At 42.9% G+C, this 21,877-nt stretch overlaps 1 protein-coding gene across 1 annotated transcript; it reads right to left on the bottom strand.

The window, feature by feature from the left end:
• Positions 1-1,147: 1,147 nt before the first annotated feature.
• Positions 1,148-20,424, bottom strand: ubald1a (UBA-like domain containing 1a). Its single transcript, XM_056366943.1, has 3 exons — positions 19,833-20,424; positions 19,042-19,101; positions 1,148-3,609 (listed from the first exon to the last, which is right to left on the bottom strand). Exons 1-3 carry the CDS (start codon positions 19,938-19,940, stop codon positions 3,286-3,288), a joined length of 492 nt encoding a protein of 163 aa, XP_056222918.1. The 5' UTR covers positions 19,941-20,424; the 3' UTR covers positions 1,148-3,285.
• Positions 20,425-21,877: the final 1,453 nt, after the last annotated feature.

Below are 21,877 nucleotides of genomic sequence, written 5' to 3'. Positions count from 1 at the left end.
TTGCCAAACTAAAAAGAGAGTCTGTAAATTATTTTACAAAGGCGAACCGGCGGCCTGTCACAGCATAGTCTGAAAAAATGTAAAGTGGCGCAATTATTATTATTGTATCACATCTTCATTATTAAGCAATGGGGGCCTAAAATCTTCATTTACTGGCCTTTATATGCCGGGTCAGGCTGTGCTGCTCTTGGACAAACCCTATGTGTTTATTGCTGTTCCTGTTCCCACATGCTCGGATGCACTGCAGTACTCGGATGCCAAGTTGTCGGCATTCACCCCCGAGCTCTCTGAAACACTCACAGCGGCTCAGAGACTGGCAAAGTGGCTCACGCAGCAATCAGCAGACGGGATCTCTCTTATTTCCTGCCGAGGAGGAAGCTGTCGGGAGGTGAGCTGAGGACACGGAGAACTCTGTGACCCTCCGTTACCACCACCAACAACACCACCACACACCACACCACTGGCATGTGGGTGTGTGTGTGGTGGGTGTTTATCTATGGCGATTGCGTGTGTGTGTGTGTGTGTGTGTCTGTGTGTGTGTGTGTGTGGGCAGCTGGTGTTTGTTTGTGTTTACATCTAAAGAGCTGTGGACTCAGAGAGGCGAAGATAGCGATGGCCGCAGAGCTGAACTCCCTCTTTTCAAATGCCTTTCTCCCTCTTCTCCTCCATTTTGGCTTTCATCTCCGGCCCTTCCATCTTTAGCCGCGGAGCATCAGACAGATTGTTTAGTTCTCACACACAGACAGCGAGAGACAGACAGACAGGCGGACGGACGGAGAAACAGAAAAAGACGGAGAGGTTTGTGGAACAAGATTTTGTAGTCTGGCTGGGTGACTGTTTTAAATCCGGCTGGCTGAGAGGTAGCCAAGTGTGAGATTACGATGCATCCATCTTCCTAGTGTCATTATTTAACACACTGTTCTGGTGTCTCTCGTTCTCTCACACACACAAACACACACACACACACACACACACACACACACACACACACACACACACACACACACACACACACACACACACACACACACACACACACACACACACACACAGAACAGAACTATATGATAATTTATGTGGGCCCCTCTATATTCAATCTGTTCAAACTGTAGTACAAATATTCAAACACACCAGTAAACAATGCCAATTAGGTTGACATACAATATTTATTTAGGTTCACAAAAATGATAAGTTAATTATCAGGTAGTCCACAAATATTGTGGGAATGGTCTCATACAGTCATACAAGGGGGGAAACATACATGAGAAACCATTTAGGAACAGGCCCACCCGGAAACGCTCTGATTTAACCAAATAAAGTATGAAGCATGGAAAAAGGATGAACTCAAACATTAGTTTAGTCTAAAATAATAAAAAGGAACTTGGTTATTTATTCATTATTATATCCATAATTTTTTTCCTAATCCTCTTTTTTAAAAAAAGACCCTCAGCTATTCAAAATATCTCTTCTTACTCTCTCTTCTTTTATCGAATGTAAAAATAATCCGAACAGGACAAACTAAAAAAGGGGCAGACCCTGCATTTAAAATATTGCCGTATATCAGGGTCATCCCTGAACTGTCCCTCAGCAGTGGAAGTGGACCAGGGACTGGTCAAAACTAGAGACCTAAATGTTGTAAAAACCCCTCTTTAGTACAGTATCTGAGGGTATATATATATACTGTGTATCTGAAAGTAGTCTGTAGTGTCCCCAAATAGTCTGTGGTGGGCTTCCCAAGCTGCCCCACACCCACTTTCTCCTCTTTTGTTTCTCATATCTAGCGAGACACTTTGCACTATTGCATTTCTTTTTCACTTTGGGAATAACACCCACCACCCCACCCTCAGCTTTAACTCCACCCCCCCTCCCATAAACATGTCTCGACCTCATGTATGTTTGCTACAAAAGATGTTACACGTTATGAACACATCATGCAAAGTGGCAATTCTGTTTACAAAGATGGAGTAGTCGTGTTTTGTTTTTTTTTTGTTGTTTTTGTTTTGTTTTTTTAAATCTGTAGCTGTTTTAGCTGCGTTTGATTCACTCTTTCCAAAAGAAAAGAAAAGAAAAAAGAAATCAAGCTTAAGTCCCACCCAAGTTCAAAGCCACTTCCCTTAACCTCTCAACAAAAACAGAACAATTAGCATTATAAACGATATTACATTAAACCATGATTTCTCATTTTCCTTGTAATAACCCAAATCTCCAGAGAAAAAAGTATACAGTGGACAGTTGTAGTCTGAGTCCAGGTTTAAAACTGTGTCAGGAAAAAGCCATCGCAGCGAGGATCAGGTAGCATCAACCAGAGTGGCTGCTGCCTTTAAGAAAAAACCTTTAAAAACATGTCCTGTGTCGGCGGCGGCAATGGTTGGTTTAAGAAGAATCCCTGATTGGCTGAAAGAAGTCAGGTGACCACCAGGTGAGGTAAGAAAAGTCCCACCTTTGACGATGGGGATGACAGTATGGAGGTGTTTCTTCTAGACCCTAGTGTGTGTGTGTGTGTGTGTGTGTGTGTGTGTGTGTGTGTGTGTATGTGTGAGAATATATATATGTATGTATGTATGTATGTGTATGTGTGTGTGTGTGTGTGTGTGTGTGTGTGTGTGTGTATACATTTTTGATTACAAACTTGACCACCCGCTCACATGCGTACACACTCACACTCAAGTGCGTGATGATTTTTGAGTCAATCTAAAACACTGCATTGCAAGTTCCTCTCTCCTCATGCAGCACAGACAGTCGCAGAAACACAGAACGCCAGTGACACAAAAACACTGGCTGAAAAGATGAAAAAAAAAAAAAAAAAAAAAAAAAAAAAAAAAAAAACTAAACAAAAAACAGAAAATTAAGTTTGCTGCCTTGAATGTCCTTGAACATCACATAGAATCCTTGGGCGTGACAATTTTTTTTAAATTTCTGTTTTTTTTAGTTCAATAATATTTCTCTTATCTATGCATTTACTTAGGAAAAAACTAACAAAGATTTCAGTTGCTCTCTTATTACTATGTGTGTGCGTATCTTTTTTTTTTCGTTGTTTTGTTTTTTCTATTTTTGTCGTTGACGTTTGCATTGGTTTCTCCTCTTCTTAAATTGTCCACGTTGAGTTTTTCTTGGTTTGCGTAGTTTCCATCTCGTTCCATATCCATCCGTCTTTTAGGGAAAAAAGACCAAAACCCATTTTTACCCACTTATCATCTCCCACCCTTCCCACCCTCCCCACTTTCATACCCTATTTCCTTCCCTCCCCCGGGGTGGAAGGGGGGCTTTTCAGTCCCGTGCGGCCCTTCATCTCTCAGCCTCCATCGCTACACTAGCCTTCTGCTCAGCGCCTGCGTGCGGGTTTACGCCCGTAGGCCAGGCAGGGCAGGGCTGCGTGGGGGGCTGCCCCTGAGTCCAGAGTCCCTGTGGAGGTTGCGGCACATTAGGTACGTTTGGTGAGACCCCCCAGCCGCCGACCTGGGGGGGCGGGGGTGAGGTGGCCATGGAGGCGGCCATGGGGCTGCCACCGCTGCCGCTGTTGAAGCTCTCGGACGCCTTCAGCCGTGAGAACATGGTCAATGCGTCCGGGAAGTTGGGGGGCGTCGCTGGTGTGTTGGCTGGGGTGCACATCTGGGAATGAGGAAAGAGGACAGAGAGCGATTAATGCATATCCAAAACAGGAAACCCGAGAAGACATCGATATTACATCTCTATATTCTTAGAGTGAAAAATCTGTCAACTGATAAACAGACTGTTGACTGGCTCTAGATGAATTTGACAAACATTTTTTTCACTATTTCTGACACTTGAGCAGCTGAAAACATTTGTCATTCAATGCAAAATTAATCAGCAACAATTTTGATAATTGCTTTTTTGTGACTTTTAAGCTAAAGTAGCAAAAAAACAAACAAACAACTATTTCCAGCCTCTTCAATGAAACCAGGCAAATCTTTGTGTCTTCTGACAGCAAACTAAATATGTTTGGGTTTGGGTTTATTGATCAGATAAAAGACAATGTGACTATATGATTAATTGAGAAAATTATCTGCAGACTGTTAAATAATAACAATCACTGAAGTTATTCTTTATGCAGAAATGTCAAACATTCATTGGTGCCAGTTTCCTGATGTGAGGATTTCCTGCTTCTCTCTGGTTATATCATTACCATCAATATATCATAACCAGCAATTAAAAGATGTCACCATGGGCTTTTTCCTTTTATACTATTTTATAACATTAAAAGATGAACGCATTAATCATTAAATTGAGACAATAATAACTTAACAGAGAACATGCAGTGAACCTGCTGCTTCCAGCTGTGGGTTGTGTCACAAGACATAGCAGACACCACAATCTGTTTTACTGAGACTGCAATCAGTGGGGAAATTAGTATCTCTTCCTCGTCTGATTATTGACTGTCACTGTGAAGTGGTGAGCCTATACAGACATTTTGCTCTTTGATAACAGCTACGACGCCAAAATCTAATTTTATTCTCCAATGTAGCAACTAGAAAAGAACATTCCTCCAGAAATATCTCTCACAAGAAGCAGTGTTTAAAACACAGTTATTGCTTTAAAAGGAGGCAGACTGTTTTGTGTAGCTGAAGGGGAATTTAGGGGAATCCCACTCTCTGCTTCCCCAGAGAGTCCTGATGATGACATTAAAGTCCTTTGTTTACATCCACTTCCTGTTTCAAGTACAATCAGATTTAGCAGAGTAGATGAACTTGGTCAGATCGAGATTGCGGACGCACACACACACACACATGCACACACACACACAAGCAAAAACACATACAGACACACACCTCCTTGGCCTTGTTATATTCCTGCTCTGACCTGCTCCGACCCTCCTTTGTGCCAGCGCTGTTATTGTTCTGCTGCCAGGAGTTCCTTTAGTGGCACACCCCGAGCACACACAATACACCCGTGTGCCAAAAACAGCACTGGACCTACCACCCTGGAGCTGACAGGCCATATGAACAACATGTTTGGCTGTTCGAATACAGCATGCCTTCATCATCATCATCCTCACTAACACAGCTTCTCACCCATTGCCTCATGCCCTTCTTCCTCTTCTTTGCCCCCCCCCCCCGTTCACTTGTGATCAGGAAAACAACAACCTACTGTATTCCACAGGGAAGCAAAGGTGGAGCTATGTTTAGCCAGGAGGCTTGCCATCTAAAAATAAGAGCCCGGGCTGAGAGAGGCTAACAGGGCAGGCACCTACATGGCAAAATAATCCTAAATCACCAGGCATAAGTAGTGGAAGAAAACAGCTTGGCAACTCCCAGGATAAGGATTTTATAAGATCAAATTTACTTATGACTCAAGAAAAACTGACAGAGTACGAGTCTGGATTCGAATTAAAGTCTATGTACTGTGCAGTTTGCACCCAGAACCCTGGATATTGTTGCGGTTCCTTTATTAACATCTTTTCCCCTAAGTGTCGTCAAAGTTAGAATTTTTTCTTACAACATCCAGAAAACCTTTTGTTTTGGGCTGGGGGTTGGGGGGGGCGATTTTCTGGAATTGGGAGTCATAGGCTCCATGAATCAACCACTGGGAACAGCAGCTGCAGTCACACATGAACACTGGACAAAAAATGTTAACACACTAAAGAGGAAAAAAAAAAGAAAAGCTGGAGAACAACAGTCCACTTGCTGACAACCAGATCTCAGGCTGACCTGTGCTATCTAATCTACCCTTGGCTCCATCACCCTCGCTTCTCAGATTGAGGCATGCAGCCTTAGCGCACATGCAAGCCTCTACAAAAACAACAGAGTGACAGGAACACCACTCCACCCCTGGGGGTGTAATTGGACTACCTTGCCCCCTAAAAGTGCTGCGGCTTGCAGGCTTGGTCCTGCGAAAACGCGGTCTGAGGCCGCGGAGAGCCGGGCCAGACCAAGCCAGGGGTTCTCAGAGTGGCACGCTGTTATGAAAGGTGAGCGTGTCAACGATGCACTCTGACAGGAAACGCTGGCTCATGTCTCTGAGGCCGTTTCCTGCGGTAAAGAGACACCCTGGAATGCTGAAGCGACCTCTGTGATCCTTCCTGTTCTTGGCGGTGGAGGCGACTGGTTGGATTTCTTAAAACCTCGTGATCAGTTCGAGTCTGTGTGAGTGGTGCTCAGATAGAAAACAATACATGAGGCCTGCTGCCTCCGAGTTTACTGCCAAGGAATGGAAAACAAGCCAAAAACGCTGACACATGACCTTTCATATTGTCCACTGGGACCTTTGCATCTGACTTACTCATCCATAAACACACACACACAAGCAGGTATAAGTATACACCTGCAGTCAGCTTGTAGACTATACATTTCTTCTTGTAGTGATTTATCTTTCAGCTTGTCTTCACTTTTAAACAGTAGACCAAAAATAAGCAAGATGACAGAGGGAGGCTAACGACAAAACCAACTTCAAACACCTCGTGTGTGCGTCTCACAAATGCCCACCTCACACTCCGTCACTCATGAAATAACGCAACACACCTCCATGTGTCTGCATGTGTGTGACTGTTTGCGCAGGAGACCTTGGACAGAGTCATGCACGCAGACGGTATCGACCCACAGGGAAGAGGATCGGGTCCAGAGACGCAGCAGCTGCCTCTCAGTGCCAGGCTGTCGGAGTTTGGATCTGACTGCTAATCTGACACTTTGTCGCTGATAGAAGCTTCAGCAGAGTCCAGAACTGTCAGCATCACTGTGGGTCCAAAAGTCTGAGACCACCTTCCTTACTCTCACACTTCTGGACACCACTGCACATACAAAGAAACAACATATCTTCTACAAATCAGACACAAATACAGGATTTACATTATGTCTGCCATTATAGATTATGTTTTTATATATATTTTCTTTAAGTACAGTATTCGAGGACATGACCTGTCTGTTGTCAGAACAGTGAAAACAACACCTGAGGTAAAAAGCTCCACAGGATTTCCTCCACACAGATTAAAAACACAGCTCTGGTGCAGCACACGGAGGAAGCAGGTTACTGTGTGTTTTCCCTTTGTGTGTATTAAGCAGCTGAGTAGCAGATTAATTCTCGCTGCACCGAGACAGAAAAATACTGCAAAGAGCTGCTGACGCTGCTGCGTGCAGATTGAGGTTCAAATCCAACTGGCTCTTGCACAACTGGCGGGCACGTGGGCTATCTGCAGTCACAACATGAAGGTTAATAATTCCTTTGAGAAAAACACACACAAACACACAATGTAATGTGTCTACAGAGGGTTTGCGGGTGAATCACACCTACATAAAGGCAATATGAGGTGAGAACCATGTGAGATATGTGTAGCTGACTTATTGAACTGATATGGAATAAAGCAGGCACATGTGCGTACACGTTTTTATTTGTTCCACCTCATTGATATAGAAAGTTGAATTCTTTTATATTGCCCTTTTTTACCTGCAACTACTCAAGACTAAGATATAAGATAAAAAACAAACTAATTTTGTAAATATGAATCATGCATAAACATATCAAACATTTAAATGAGCCAGTTAGTCAGGATACATTTTGGCTGTGTACCATTTCTCTTCTTTCATTGGTTATGAATCATCCAATTTACTTGGTATTCTTCAATATAAATAAGTCATTTAAAAGTATACAGATAATGTTGTGACAGATATTTGAGATTGTGGCCAATTTTGTTCATGTTGTGATAAATAGCAGCGTCTTGTAATCCCAAATATTTGGCATGAAATGGAAATAAAAATCTGTAAAAACTGTCAGGCTCTATCATAGATAAACAGTCATGAAGTATCTGCAGGCAAATTTTAGCTAAAGAGCAAGAGCAAAGAGCAGGAAAGAAAGAAAAGTATATGCAGCTACTGTTTGTTTTGTGAGCATGTGCGAGTTCAGTAATGTTCAGGGACGAAGCGAGAGGTCTGCTGAGGTAAACTTGCTTTCAAATAGAGGTTACTGTGACACGGTAAATTGTCTTCTCTTCTCCAAAACACTATGATGTCACTTGAGAAGCGTTAACTCAGTAAACCCAAATTAATGGCTGACTGTGGGTTTTGTTAGTTAATTAAAAATCCTGCAGGATCATTTAGCAAAAATACATATTTTTAAAATATTTAAAAAAACAGATTCCCAGTCCAAAAAGCACCAAAACAATCATTCAGGTAATATCTTGTTACGTCAGACAATTAGAAAAAGATGTTAACAGCACTTGTTTTATCAACGTGAGCCCTTCATGACAACATATACAACAGACCGTGTGTTACAGCAGCCATTTGTTCAAGATCTACAGATGGAGAGACGGAGGAAATAAAAGACAGCGAGAGCCAGTTTGTGTTCAAAACAGAGCCGACGGAGAGCGGTTGCCATGGGGACGGTTGTTATGAGGAAGCAGCACAGATCTCCTGTTGACGGGACGAGGCTGAGGCAAGGCCTGGCTCTGTGGCCGCGGCGGCCCGGCCCTGTCCACCCTCTCTTCAAGTCTGTTTGCCGAGCGCAGCACGAGGAACGAGAGGCTGACTGGCAGCGACCACTCTAAACATGCCAGTCCTGAGCCAGCGGTGGGGCTCCACAAACCTTAAACACTCCTCCGTTTGTGTACATACGTGTCTGTGTGTATGTGCGCATGTTTGTCCACAAACACAGATGAGCTGGAGTTATTTCCAGTCTAACCAACCACATTCCTCAGGAACATCAAGTGTGTGTACGTGCCGGGCTGAGAAAGAGAATCTCTCTATCCTCATGCATACTTGTGCAGAGGGTCCAGGTACTTCTGGTGACCCAGACTGACCTCCTGCATTCAAGGGTTTACCTCAGTGCTTCTACCCAACCCACCCACACACACACACACACACACAAACACAAACACAAACACACACACACACACACGAGACACACACACGAGACACACACACACACACACACACACACACACACACACACACACGAGACACACACAGATGACACACACACTCTTATTAATCTCATTTCATACTTCCTGGATGTTTCCGTCCAGCTGTCACAGGAAATTTAAGCCAAGTTTAGCATTAAATGAAATGTTTGTTTCCATTAATTTAGCTTCCTTATTGACCAAAAAAGTTATATTCATGACAAGCAAATTACTGTTGTCTAGTTCCAGCTAATGTTGGCTATGTTTTATGCTGTCAAACAGAGAGATAAATACACAAGCAACGGCACTTTAGGACCAGGTCTGCATCACTACTTATTCAAACTTAATATCTTTGCTAAAAAATCTAAAAATCTACTTTAAATAAGGCTCAAAGGCTTTGTAGTGTTTTCATATTTATAGTTGCCTGGATCAAAATTGACAAAATAATACTTGGAACCCCAGTTTCTCCCTTTGCTGAAAACATGATTCTGAACCTACGACACGTCTGTTTTCTCTCCCGTCTCTATCTTCCTCTCACTTCCTTCTCCCCGTCTTCTTCTCCCTCCTCTGTCTGCGGCTTGAACAGTTCACACATTCTGTGTCAGCGCTTGGAGCAAACTGTGCTGAGGGATCTGTGAGACACGAGAATGGCGGTGAAACATGCGGCCTGACGTCTCCGTCCTCGGGCCCACGGTCGTACTAAAACTGTGTCTTCTGTTTGGATTATAACATTTGTCTTGCTGTGCAATCTAAGATGTATACTGATAGAAAACTGACTTTCAGCAGGATGAATTCTGCTGTATAGCTTATAATAATACTCTGACACAAAATGACACTTGTCTGACACTAAAAACAAATGAAGCTGTGTGTGTGTCAGGCCTGAAAATTAGTTTTGGACTTCCTTTAAGCCAGTTACTTCACTCCTGAAGATTAGGAAATTTGATTTGTGGATTTTAGGTATTATTCAAAACAACACACGCCGGCAGTGACTGGTCAGAGAAAGCTGTCAGGAAATGTGTCTTCACTCCAGTAAGTCTATCGGTTTGCAAAATAAAACAAGCTCTACAACTGTAAAAACAAGACTAGGTGTCTGCATTGGTGGCTTGACTGTTGTAGTAAAGCCACCAGGCACGCACACTTCAAAATGTTTATTTTGTAATTCTTTAAACCTCAAGGCAATGTATGATGTTTAACCGCCTACAGCTCAGCTTAAAAAGTTTGGTTATGCATAACTGTAATAAGGTCTTCCACATGTTTCCAGACCTTTTACTCTTGGCTACTATTTTGGATTCTCATAAAAATGTGGCAGTCAACTGGATCAAATCATTCCTCATTTAAAAGAAGACACCATACTACAACAACGTGTGAGCTGACAATTGATAGAACACAACATCACGTTAAAAAATATAACTATGACACACCTTTCCACAGAGAAATTAACTTTCCATATTATTATTTTTTTTTTTTAAATGATCTCAGACAGATGTGTGGTATTCCTGGAATCACATCTCCACATTGTTGTTGGACATTTATGAGAGCATTCCTCTCTTGGTTTGGCTGCACAAGGACAGGCCATGTCACGGCTCAACAGGCCTCAACTCTCTGAGCCTCTTGTTCAACGTTGATGGGTCTCATTGCTCGTCTTCCAGCAACGTTGAATGACCTCATAATACTGGGCAAAAAGTTTTCCACTGAAGCTGCTGAACACAGTACAGGACACAGCTGAGAGGTGTGTAAAGCTGTGCAACAGCGAAAAAAGGAAAATGTAATCACACTCAAAATAAGTAAAAGAGAAAAGAGATGAGACATGAACTGACTGGTGGCTATATCTCTACTAACTGGTGTTAAGTGCTGGATTGTGTGGGAAGATGCTTGGTTTCCACTGGCATCAGGTCTGAACTAGTCTGAGGTGCATTCACGTTCACATTCACAGCATGTTGGAAATAATTTGAATCCATTCTGAAAAATAAATTATTTTGATTTGGTTTGTTTGGGCATGTAAGAACGATGCCATTCAAACCTGGCAACACTGACATCACAGCTCTCTGTCAATTTGTTAAAGCTAGTAATGCAATCTGAACAGCTGACATGAACCCCAACACGCAACGTTTTGTGGGCCGAATGCTGATCTCTGATTGCTATTAAGTACTCATAGCTTGAACTCCAAGATTAACAAGATAAACTGATGTCACACTTGGCCTCAACATGATATGAAATGTCTCCACAATCTATCAATTCACTGGCAAAGAGCAGAGGCAGGTCTGTTGTGTTAAGCTAAGGTTACAGGAACTGGAATGGGATGTTTTGACTCCCATATGCATATCTGTATCCTCAACAGATGACAGTTTACCAAAACTGTGTGCAATAAACATGCTAGTTGTGAGTCCATGTGACGTCCGATTACTAACATTCAAGGCCTGATTTATTTGTAGTTTGGCAGCGTGAAGCTAAATGAAGCACAAACACACATGCCACAAAATAAACCTTCCCATTTATGGATCATACAAGAGGCAAACTGCAAATGTGACTGCAGCCTAATACTATTGCTTTACTGTCATTAATGTAATTGTAGGGCTGATTCTGACTGATGCCCTGTGAGGACTGTGAAAATCAGGGTTAAATGGAGGAGCGAGGCAGATTAAAGTTAACAGAGGACAGGTGAAAAAGAGGGGAGCTGTGAGTAAAACAGGTGCTGAAACAACACGACAGAGGATAACAGAATAAAGACAGAGAGAGGGCAGGCTGCATAAACCATCACTGCATTAACTGTACATGATTTTTCCTGCCTGTTAAATATTTAAGTAGAGTGCTCTTATGGTGTGTATGTCGCCTGGCACTGTTCTTTCTGTTTTGGAGCTGCAGCTCTGCAGTTGGATCCCAATGCAACCATGACCTACTAACAAGTGTGGCGTGCCAACTTTGCTAACCCTAACAGAGATAATGAGTCATAAATAATAATACTTGGTTATAAATAATAGTTGTGTATTTGTACACTTGGGAAGGTAGATGTTTTTTATTGCTTCTTGAAATTGAACATACAACCTATTTACCTTAAAAAAAACTCCCCAATTCAGAGTTTCAACAGATCAGACCAATCAGAATAAAGTGGAATAACACATCAACTGCAAATACTTCTACATATTTCAGAGCTACTCCATGCTGAACTTCAGGTAATTTATTGTAAAGAGGAAAAAAATTAAAACAACAGGACTTCTAATCCATCCATCTGTTTGCCAACATCCTCTCCATGCTGTGCAATGAAATCTGCCTTTCCTTCATACACGTACTGGAGGTTTGGCAGCAGTTAATGTCACCACATCATACGGAAACCTGACGAGCAACTCTATGCGTCTGTGTTTTATTATCCCATCACATAGCTCACCAACATGGAGGAGACAGTCACGTTTTTTTGGGGGGAGTGGCTGGATGTCAGGACTTGATGTTTCTTTCCTAAACAAAACGAAGGCGGCTGACAGGTGCTACTGAACGTTTCCAGTGACCGTCCCCTCCCTTACCCATGACCCCTCGCTCCTTCGACCTCTCCCACCACCTCGCAGCTGAGTCTGTGTATGTCTATGTGTGAGTTAATATTGTGTACACTCAGGGTCATGGCAGGATTTGAGCTCACGGGGGACTCGGTTGATCATTAGCCAGGCTGTGCTCTGTTTTCGCGTGTATTCAGACACTGTATATTTAAAAAAGAAGGAGAATGAGAAAGAAAAGACAGAAGGTACGACAAAAAAAAGGAACCGAAACGGAAAAAGAAAGCAGCTAAAGACGGAAGACAGGAGAACTGGGTCTGAGTGGAGCATGTGGTCTATTCGACCAACTGCACACACTGCACTGCTCACAACAATGGCTAACAGGCTAACAATAGGTGTTCAGTGGCCCACTCGTATCTAGAAAAAAGGGGTTTGGCCTGTCGACTGGTAACAGGCTGGCAACAGAAACTACTAGGCCAAAGGTCATCGTGAGGGAGAACAACACACGATTACGATACAAACATTCAGCTTGAGCTTGCCAACATATCTTTCTTAAGGCTACGCGTACACTGCGGATCAAATTAATTTGTCTCTCACCTCACAGGTAACACGCATGTTAGGTTTTCTAATCTGTGTCAGTTTCCAGTTTCAATCTGAACCACTGAACACTATCTGAAATATTTGAAATCTCAAATGAAAATTTCTCAGTGCTGCTGTCACAAAAGGCAAATTGAGTAATTCATCTGAGACAGCAGCATACCCAATCCTGACTGGAGCGCTTGCACAGATGACAACAAATGCTAGGATGGAAAAAAAATAGTTGGTTGTTCAAGGCGATTTCTAAATTCAAAATGCAAAAGGTCAAACGCTGCTTTCTCAAACCCAAATAATCAAATAGGTTTCATCTTGCCTCCAGCGACAGATCAGGAATCTCTGAAGTGAATTGCACTGATATATATATACATACATACAGGGGTCTAAAAGTTACCCTACACTTTAGGAGCCCCGCCCGTGTGTGTGTGTTTATATGTACACATATTATCCAAAATAAGAGAAGTAATTGAAGAGCAGAGGTGAGGGTGAACATGATCACTCAGGGACTGGTGAGGTGTCAAGGATCATGAATGTGAGCCAGGAAAGCAGGAAAGGGATGGACGAGGCTACGTAAGGTGACAGCACAGGAATTGTAGGTCGAGGTACCAGCGGGCCGGCGCTCACAAGCCAGCTGACGTGAGCCTGACTACAGTGTCACAGCTAACCTGAGCAAACAGGCTTGTGAGACATAATGTTACAACCCTGTCTCTTCATGCAACACAAAAGGTTCCCATGTGCTGCTTGTGTTTCCTGAGCCATAGGCCTTACCCCTTGTGTGTCTTTGAGTGTACTCAGTGACTCCAAGAATCAGTGTGAAACCCAATCTAACTCCACCGCTCATAAACACATCTGGTCCTCGCAGCCATCCCACATGGATTCCCATTCCCTGAGTCCCTTGAGCCAAAGTTCCTGTGTGTGTGTGTGTGTGTGTGTGTGTGTGTGTGTGTGTGTGTGTGTGTATGTGTGTATGTGTGTGTGTGTGTATGCGTCTGTCTCTGCACACATGGCTTTGTGTGTGTGGTTAGGGTTCTGGGAAGCTGTGCTCCTGGAAACATGCAGGGCAACACGCTGGAACACGCAGTGCACAGGCCAAGCCTCTTCAGATGTGGCAAACTGCTTGGCATGGCTATACGACACGCGGGTACAGACAGACAGACAGTCAGACAGTCAGACAGACAGACACACAGGCACACACACAGGCACACACACATAGATCCGGGCACAGATACATGCACATCCATTAACAACATTAACAGATCTAGACATGATTAACTCTGATATCTGAGACACACTGCTGCATGCACACCCAGGGTATTATAACTACACACACATACTCATGAAGTCACATTCAAATACCCAAACACTGGGTAAAAAAAATAAACTGGATTTCACCTCACTCTGTACTTAATAACTCCTGTAAGTAAAGTCTGCAGCAGGACAGAGAACACCTTGTCTGTATTGTGGCAGAGACACAGAGCAGCTCTGTTTTAACCCAGTTATTGTATCTTCTATTCAAATACCTGGCATTGCCCTGCTATTAGCCTGTTTCACCCTTAGTGCTGGCCAAACACCCTTCCACACTTGTTTTCATCAGTTCCTCCCTGCTATCTAAGAATCCAAGTATCCTTTATGTACTTTAGTTAGCTTTAGTCCATCCCTGACGATAAACCGATAGAAGTAAAGACAGAGAGAGAAGTAGGAGTCGTCTGTGTTCTCATGCCATGATTTATGAAGGTAATTATACCTTTGCTCTTCTGCGTGGGCACACACTTCAAATCTCAGTCAGATGAGATCTCACATGAATAAGAAAAGTTTGGATTTCTAAGAATCCTTTTTTAAGCCACACCCGGACACCAAAACCAAAATGTTTGTAGTTACCAGAAACACACATACACCAAACCCTCCTCCTTATTCTTGGTGGGTGTTCATATTGCCAGGAAACAGCCTTTAAACAGCCTCACGCCCACTTTTTATCACTTGCCCCGCAGTGCCCAACGATGTTCTGCAACGTCACACTGCCGAGCAGTCGGTGCTGAAGGTTGCCCTTCATAAAAATCCTACCTTCATTCACCTTGTGCGTGATTCTGGTGACGAATGGCAATTACAGCATAATAAAAGGGGGAAAAAAGCTATCATTGAAAACCGTGGAGCTGTTTCTTCATGATTCTGTGGGCTGCAGAATGTGGGCCAGGCTCGACTGTGTTCGGCAGTAGGAGGAAACAGTAAAACGTCTTTGAATGGATACAGATGAGATGAGTTACAGCTTATATTTAGCTAATTGGATCACTTAAATAAGAAGAAATGGGAAAAAGGCCAGAGCCACACAATCAGGACAATATTCCTTACAGTTTAACAGGACTTTGCAAAAGAGGGAGGGTGTTTCTTTGTTTTTACTTCAATACACAAGAATATTAAAGTGAAAACAAGAGGCAGAGATAAAGTAAGATATGATTCAAGAGGGAAAGGAGAATGTGAAACACTTCTTGTGGAGATTTTTCTTCTTTTTTTTTTTTTTATTACCCTGACCTACTAAAGACAACATACTTTTCAACACCACAGTCCTGACTTTACTGCAGGCCTGCCACATGACAACCTCTGCAATTTCTTTATTAGCCATAACGCTGACAGAAAATTACATGCGTAACCCAGGCTTTGTGGCTTAGTTAGTTCGTTTCCCCAGCTTAGTCACATGATGGGGGGGGTCACATGTTCCCAGACGGCAGTGGAAGTCATCCAGCTGGGATACTTCCTCCTCTTGTGGTAACATGAGGATTCATTCACTTTATTGTGGCTGTATGTGCCCCACATGGAGAGATATAAATCATGGAAACACTGATATTGGTATGAACGTACAGTGATGTGTCAGTGTTTTTTCCTTCCAAATTCACGGAGACAGTTGAAGACAGGCAGCTGATACACTGTCCGGACTGGATCACTCAAAAACCATGACTGAAAAAAACCTCTCTCATGCACACAAGAAACTATTAGTTCTGAGGGAATCTTTCTTCTATGCACAAGAAACAATCTGAGGTAGTTTTGCCTACGAATGACCAGTGATTTTCAAACAAGGAGTCAGAAATAGCTCAGACTTTACATAGTCAATCCCTTAAAATGAGCTTGGGATATCCCTAGTATGTGTATGAAAACAAATAAAGGCAGGGGTACAGGACTGTGTGCATAATATTTGATAAAAGCACCAAACAGCCGGAAGCAACAGAAATACTTTGTGCATTCCAAGTGTGAGCGAACATGCTGACACTCTGTTTTGAAGGTGGCAGCTGCTTTGAGAATGAGGCTAAAACAAGTGGACGAGGAAAGGACACTGTGATAAAATTATCAAACAAGAACAAGAACGGCAAATTGAATTCCACAGCCTCATGTTTTGTGTCTGTAAATAGAGAGAGAGAGAGATAAAGAGAGAGAAGGAGGGAGGCAAGAGGAGTCAGAGTGTACAAAGTAAAGACAGAGACAGGGAGCTGTGTTTTTAGTTATACCGGCCCCCTTCTGCTGTGAAAGGGTCCATTTTGGGTCGGTGCGAACGTTGCATCCTGTAGGAATGTGGTGTGGTTGCAGTGTTTGTGTGGGCTGGGTGTGTGTGGAGGAGAAAACTGGGAGTAGACGGGGAGGGGTTGTACATAACACAGAGCAGAGGTTGGACTGAACTTAGGGTCTGGGTGTCCATCATGGAACATAGATGTAAGCTTCGATGATTTCATTCAAAAACAAAGAGATAAACAGACAATATTTTCATGGCAATACTCACATGTGGCTGAAACACGTATCGTGTACACAAACACGAGAAAGCAAAAAATAAACAGTCTTAAATGCGTGCCTGTGCAGAGATTGTAGCTCTTTTGCATCATGTGCCAAAGCAATGGCACTCCCCTCGGTCTGGGATTGTTAATGACAAGAGCTTTAGCTAAATCCCCCAGCATTCACAGCATTATGCAAGACTGTAATGGTGAGCGGACCAACTAACCTCACTATCTGATATTTGATACAGGGTATAAACATCTGACATACAAAGCACAAATAACATATTAACAAAGTCGACTGGTAACTTCTAACCAATCCTCACGAGCCAGGCTTTTGTTTAAGGCTAACGTGTATTTATTAAACAACAGAGCTTTTGTTTGCAGGATAATTTTCCTCCCATGATTCCAAATTTAGATGGGAAAGTGATTTAGTACCCCACATTCAAGCCTCATACATTGTGTTTGGGCCTCCAAAACAGTACCATAAACCAGTTCACTGAACAGCATCCAACCACTAACTGACCTACATGACGTCCTAACCTGCCATGCTGCGAAGCGCTGCATGTCTACGGGCTATCTGTGGGGGCTGTTGGGGTCGGGGTGAGGCCTCTAGCCTAAACAGCAATCTCAAGGATGAGTTCAGTTTGTGTTTTAACACAAAACACTGACGCAACATCACGTATAACAGAATTGTAACGAAATGCAGTTAATGCTTACTCTACACTGAAGAGAGAGCGAGCACAGGAGAGAGAGAAAGGGAGAGGGAGAGAGAGAGAGAGAGAGAAAGGGAGTTAAGAGTGAGAGCGAGAGCAAGAGCAAAGTGGATTAGATTTGTATACCAACGAACACTGTGGCCTGATAAGCTGCAGCAAGGTTGGACACGCTGCCCTACTGTAGTACTGTTGTGACTCAAACACATACACCCACTGTGTGCATGCACAAAATACAAATGCATGCATGTAAAGTATGAAAGCAAAAACTGAAATGCACGCACATGCCAGCATTATGCAAAAAACAAAACAAAACAAAAAAACAGAATGTCAACTTGTGATTATGCAAGAGCATGCCTATAACAATAACACCACAGGCACACGTAGCTGCTCCGCGTTCTGACTTTCATTATTCAGTGTCTGCAGCAATCGAGCTCAGCCATATTTGGCAGACAGTTTACTCTCTAAATTAAAGTGACACATTTCATGAGCTAAATAGAGGACTGAGATGCTCTTATTTACTGATCTGATGTTAAAGGAGGTCTGGCTTTCTTTCTTATAATAAAGCTGTGATAGAAGTGATTCATCTCACCGTGAGCCATTTCTATGCTGACTGGCAATGTTGCGCTAACTCTGAGGATATAAAAAGGCACACACACTCACAAAGAACGCAATAAAAATCAAATCCTCTTTTTTCCCCCGGTCTCTCTCCCTTTTCTCTTAAACAGCAAAGCCAAAAAATGTTTAGCAGTTTGATGACTGTGTTTGCCACACAGACACTGAGCCACATACACACAAACAGAGAGTGAGCTTTAAGAGAGCTAAAATAAATGATCAACAATTTCACCCAAAATCCCCTCGCATCCATGTCAGGCTCTTCCAGAGGGCAGCTGTTGCTGTATGCTGCGATGCATGCAGCTGCAAACAAAGGCTTGTGTGCTGCCAAAGCGGGCTGCTGCTAAAAGCCCAAATACTGCTAGTGTTTCATAATGTCAAACCCCTGTCTGTGTGTATATGTGCGTGTCTGTGTGTGCGGAGAGTCTCCTACAGCCTTAACACCTTCCAGCTTGCCCCTCTCTGATTTGTCTGCTCCTAAAAGTCTCCAATGTGTGACGTGTCGGGGGCAGTAACAACCCAATCAGGGCGAAACAACTGAATTACCCAAGGCAGTTGCAACAGCACAAGGGTCTATTTGTGAGAGGTAGCTGTCTTCTTCCTGGAAATAGACTTTTTTTTTTCCTCTTTTACCCAGAAACTGAGGCGCACCTCCTTCCATTATGCACCTCAGTTGATATAATGTAGAATGAGGAATTTCATATATCTACATTTATCATTCCCACTCCCTCTATCTGCCATGCAATCACACATACACACACACTCAGTCTCTCTCTCTCAGTTCAGTGTGGCTGCTGCGGCTGCATGCCTGCCTGTGTGTTTATTTCTGGAAGCTCACAACATGGCCGACATGTGCTTTGTTATTGTTAGTACAACATCATCCCTTCTGGCCTATAACGGCTGTTCATCGGCTCACATCCCACCCAATACAACACAGTAGCCTTAAAGAAATAGCATCTAAAAAATTATGTTTGATATCATTCAATTAATAGTGTAAAAAAGTACATTATCATCACCCCCCTCCTCCTCCTCCTCGCACTCACCATTTGATGATGATGGCCATATGGAATATTTGTTTCTTGAAAAAAGGCACTGAGGGCAGTCTACAATAAAACACAGAGAAGATTAATTATATTTCGGTGCCACTGTTGTACATGTCAGAACAGGAGCATTGTATACAGCCAAAGGCGAAAGAGATTCGACCTAGCGTCGCGTCAGTGTTGATATAAATAAAAACCCAAACAGTACGCTAGCCTGCGGCGAAGGAACACGAAATGTACAAGCTAAATCTATACTCGGTTCACCGCAGACTAAACAATAATGTATCAGACTACTGTTTTGTAGGCTAGTCGATACAACACGGCGGTCATCTTTATTGCGTAATAGCACTCGCTGGCCTCGCCTGTTCACCACTGTCATGTGTCGGATTATAGTATTTAATCTAGAGTAAAGTCTAATTGGATACGGTGGCTGTACGCTTCGCCCTACTGCATTGACTGTGTGTCCCCTACTGATTTAGTCTGGCTAAAACACAGATATTTCTACTTTAAATACAGCAACAACAACAACAAAAAAACAAAACTTCTGGCTTTTGAGTGGGACCGACTCAGGCCACATAAAAAAACGGGTAGATGTCTTAACACTGACGCTTTGTTTTGTGTTGAATTACTGGATCTTCAAAAGTGGCGAGAGGCACGCGGGCGAGGTCCGGTCAAAACTAACGGTCGAACAGAAATAAACATTAGCCGTGTTAGCTAACGACACCTCGCTAGACACCGAGGCTAAAGCTTTATCGTTTCTCTGTTTTCTTTCTTTTTTTCTTTTTTTTTTTTACCTCGAACTGCCAATGTGCCGCTTGCAAAAGCTGCTTCGCCTGGTCTGCCGCACAACCCGCCGTCAGGACGAACTGGTTAATCATGACTTGATGTTTGAGTTCATCCATTTTCGACGAAAGCCCGTGTCCTACTCGCGGCGGCTGGCTCTGAAGCAGACTTTCGACCGTTGTTCCTCTTATTTCTTCACTCTAGTTGAATTCCGTTCCTCTGCCTCAGTCGTCCACCATTACAGCCGGTTGAGCAAACACAAATATTTACTGTAGGAGCGGTAGTGGAAGGAACATGACGTGATTGACAGAAGGACGCAGCCAATCAATGGAGAGCATCGCCGGTGGGATTTGTATGCTGCAAAGCTCAGGGTCTCGGATCGATGTGTCTTTCGCGGTCTGACGAGGCTTAATGTCGACACTTACAGATACATTAATCGAAAATAGTTCACCGCAGCGAGTGTTTTTTGTAAACGACGGTCCGTGTGAGGCGTTGAAATCACCGCGATTGGGGTGAATGCCCACTGGAGGAATCCCAGAAAGGGTTTGTTTTGGACTACAACTCCCGTGAGCGCGCGCTTTGTTTGTAAAGCTCCAGAAGGCAGACTTTTGTGAATGACGGCTGCTCTCGTCCAATTCCCAGGCGCGCTGTGTCACTATCTTGCCAAATATGGTAAACAAATCCACCATCGCCAATTACATCGCTCGGAGTTAAGTTAGGGACAGCCGACAGCCATGGGTGCACATGCAGAAGCGCTATGTCTACTTCTGCGCACCCCTTCTCATAAATCCGCCTCTGTGTGTTTGTGTGTGCGTCCTATCAGTGCTGCTATTTATCTGCACACATCAGTGCGGACTGCGGTGGTACTACAACCCTTACTCATCCCCATTTCTCCTTTGTTGTAGTAACAAAGTGAGCGCAGGCTTTCATAGATGGATTGCTGGGAAATTGCATTGAGGCTCGCTCCAACACACTACAGCAGGTTAGATACTGGGTGACAGGACTTAAAATGAAACCAGGTTAGAGTAGAGAATATAGTCTGTTATGCATTTCAACTCCCAGTTTAATCCAGATCACCATTAGGGCGCATATCAAAGATTTAACTACCCTGTAACTATAAACTACTGAAGTAAATGAGCACATAATAATGAATCGTTAAAACAAAATGGGACGATTTATTCTTTATAATGCCAGTCGATTGCCAATGTGATTTAAAGATGAGAATACAGCCATTTGTCTCATCTTAAACAAAGGTGGTACCTGAAAGGCAATGAATGAACAATACAACAGAGTTGCACTGAGATTATAATCTTAAAATTATTACTCCCTTGGTTTTATTATATTTGAAAATACCCTATTACCATCTAAGTCAACAACAAACCGTTTGCTTTTCCATTTACGCAAGTGGATGGATCAGGGTCAGTAAAGGAAGATCTAGGTTTCTAAAGCATCAGTTTCAGGGCAGGATGTGAGAATGAGCCCTCAGAATTGTGGGTAACTGTAAACTGTAAACATTATTTTATCAATGGCATGTTTGTAGCAGCACTAGTGGTGAGAGGATGGAGGAAAGATTGGACAGAGAGACACCTGCTGGTGAAATAAAGCACCTCGAAAAGAAAACAAAAAGCATTTACTGTAACAGTGGGAGAATTTGAGGTCATTGATATCCATAGTAATAAAATCATATTTTTACATTACTCAATAACTTGGAGATTTCACAATATTTATATTCTAATGTGACCTTCAATACAATCTAATTCTATGTTACTTACAGCCTCATTGGTGTCATTAATGACACTTATGATTTAATACACTTTCAATCAAATCAATTCAACCTACTCATTTTTAGGGCTGCGTGACAAAGAAAATATCAAACTACAGAGGCCAAAACAATAACATTAAATTTACAATATATCAGGGGAGCATTCAGGACCTCTAAACTATGTCCAAGTTAGTTTAGTGACCACTCTCTAGTAAGTCTAAATATGTTGGTGTGGTCATCTGTTGGTCCTCCACTTTTTCCCTAAAAATGTATTTGCCAGCTTCACAGTTAAGC

The sequence above is a fragment of the Seriola aureovittata genome, chromosome 21, assembly GCF_021018895.1.
Source record: "Seriola aureovittata isolate HTS-2021-v1 ecotype China chromosome 21, ASM2101889v1, whole genome shotgun sequence".
Classification (NCBI taxonomy): Eukaryota; Metazoa; Chordata; class Actinopteri; order Carangiformes; family Carangidae; genus Seriola; species Seriola aureovittata.
Note: the sequence above shows the minus strand (reverse complement) of the source record. Positions and strands in the feature narration are given on the sequence as shown.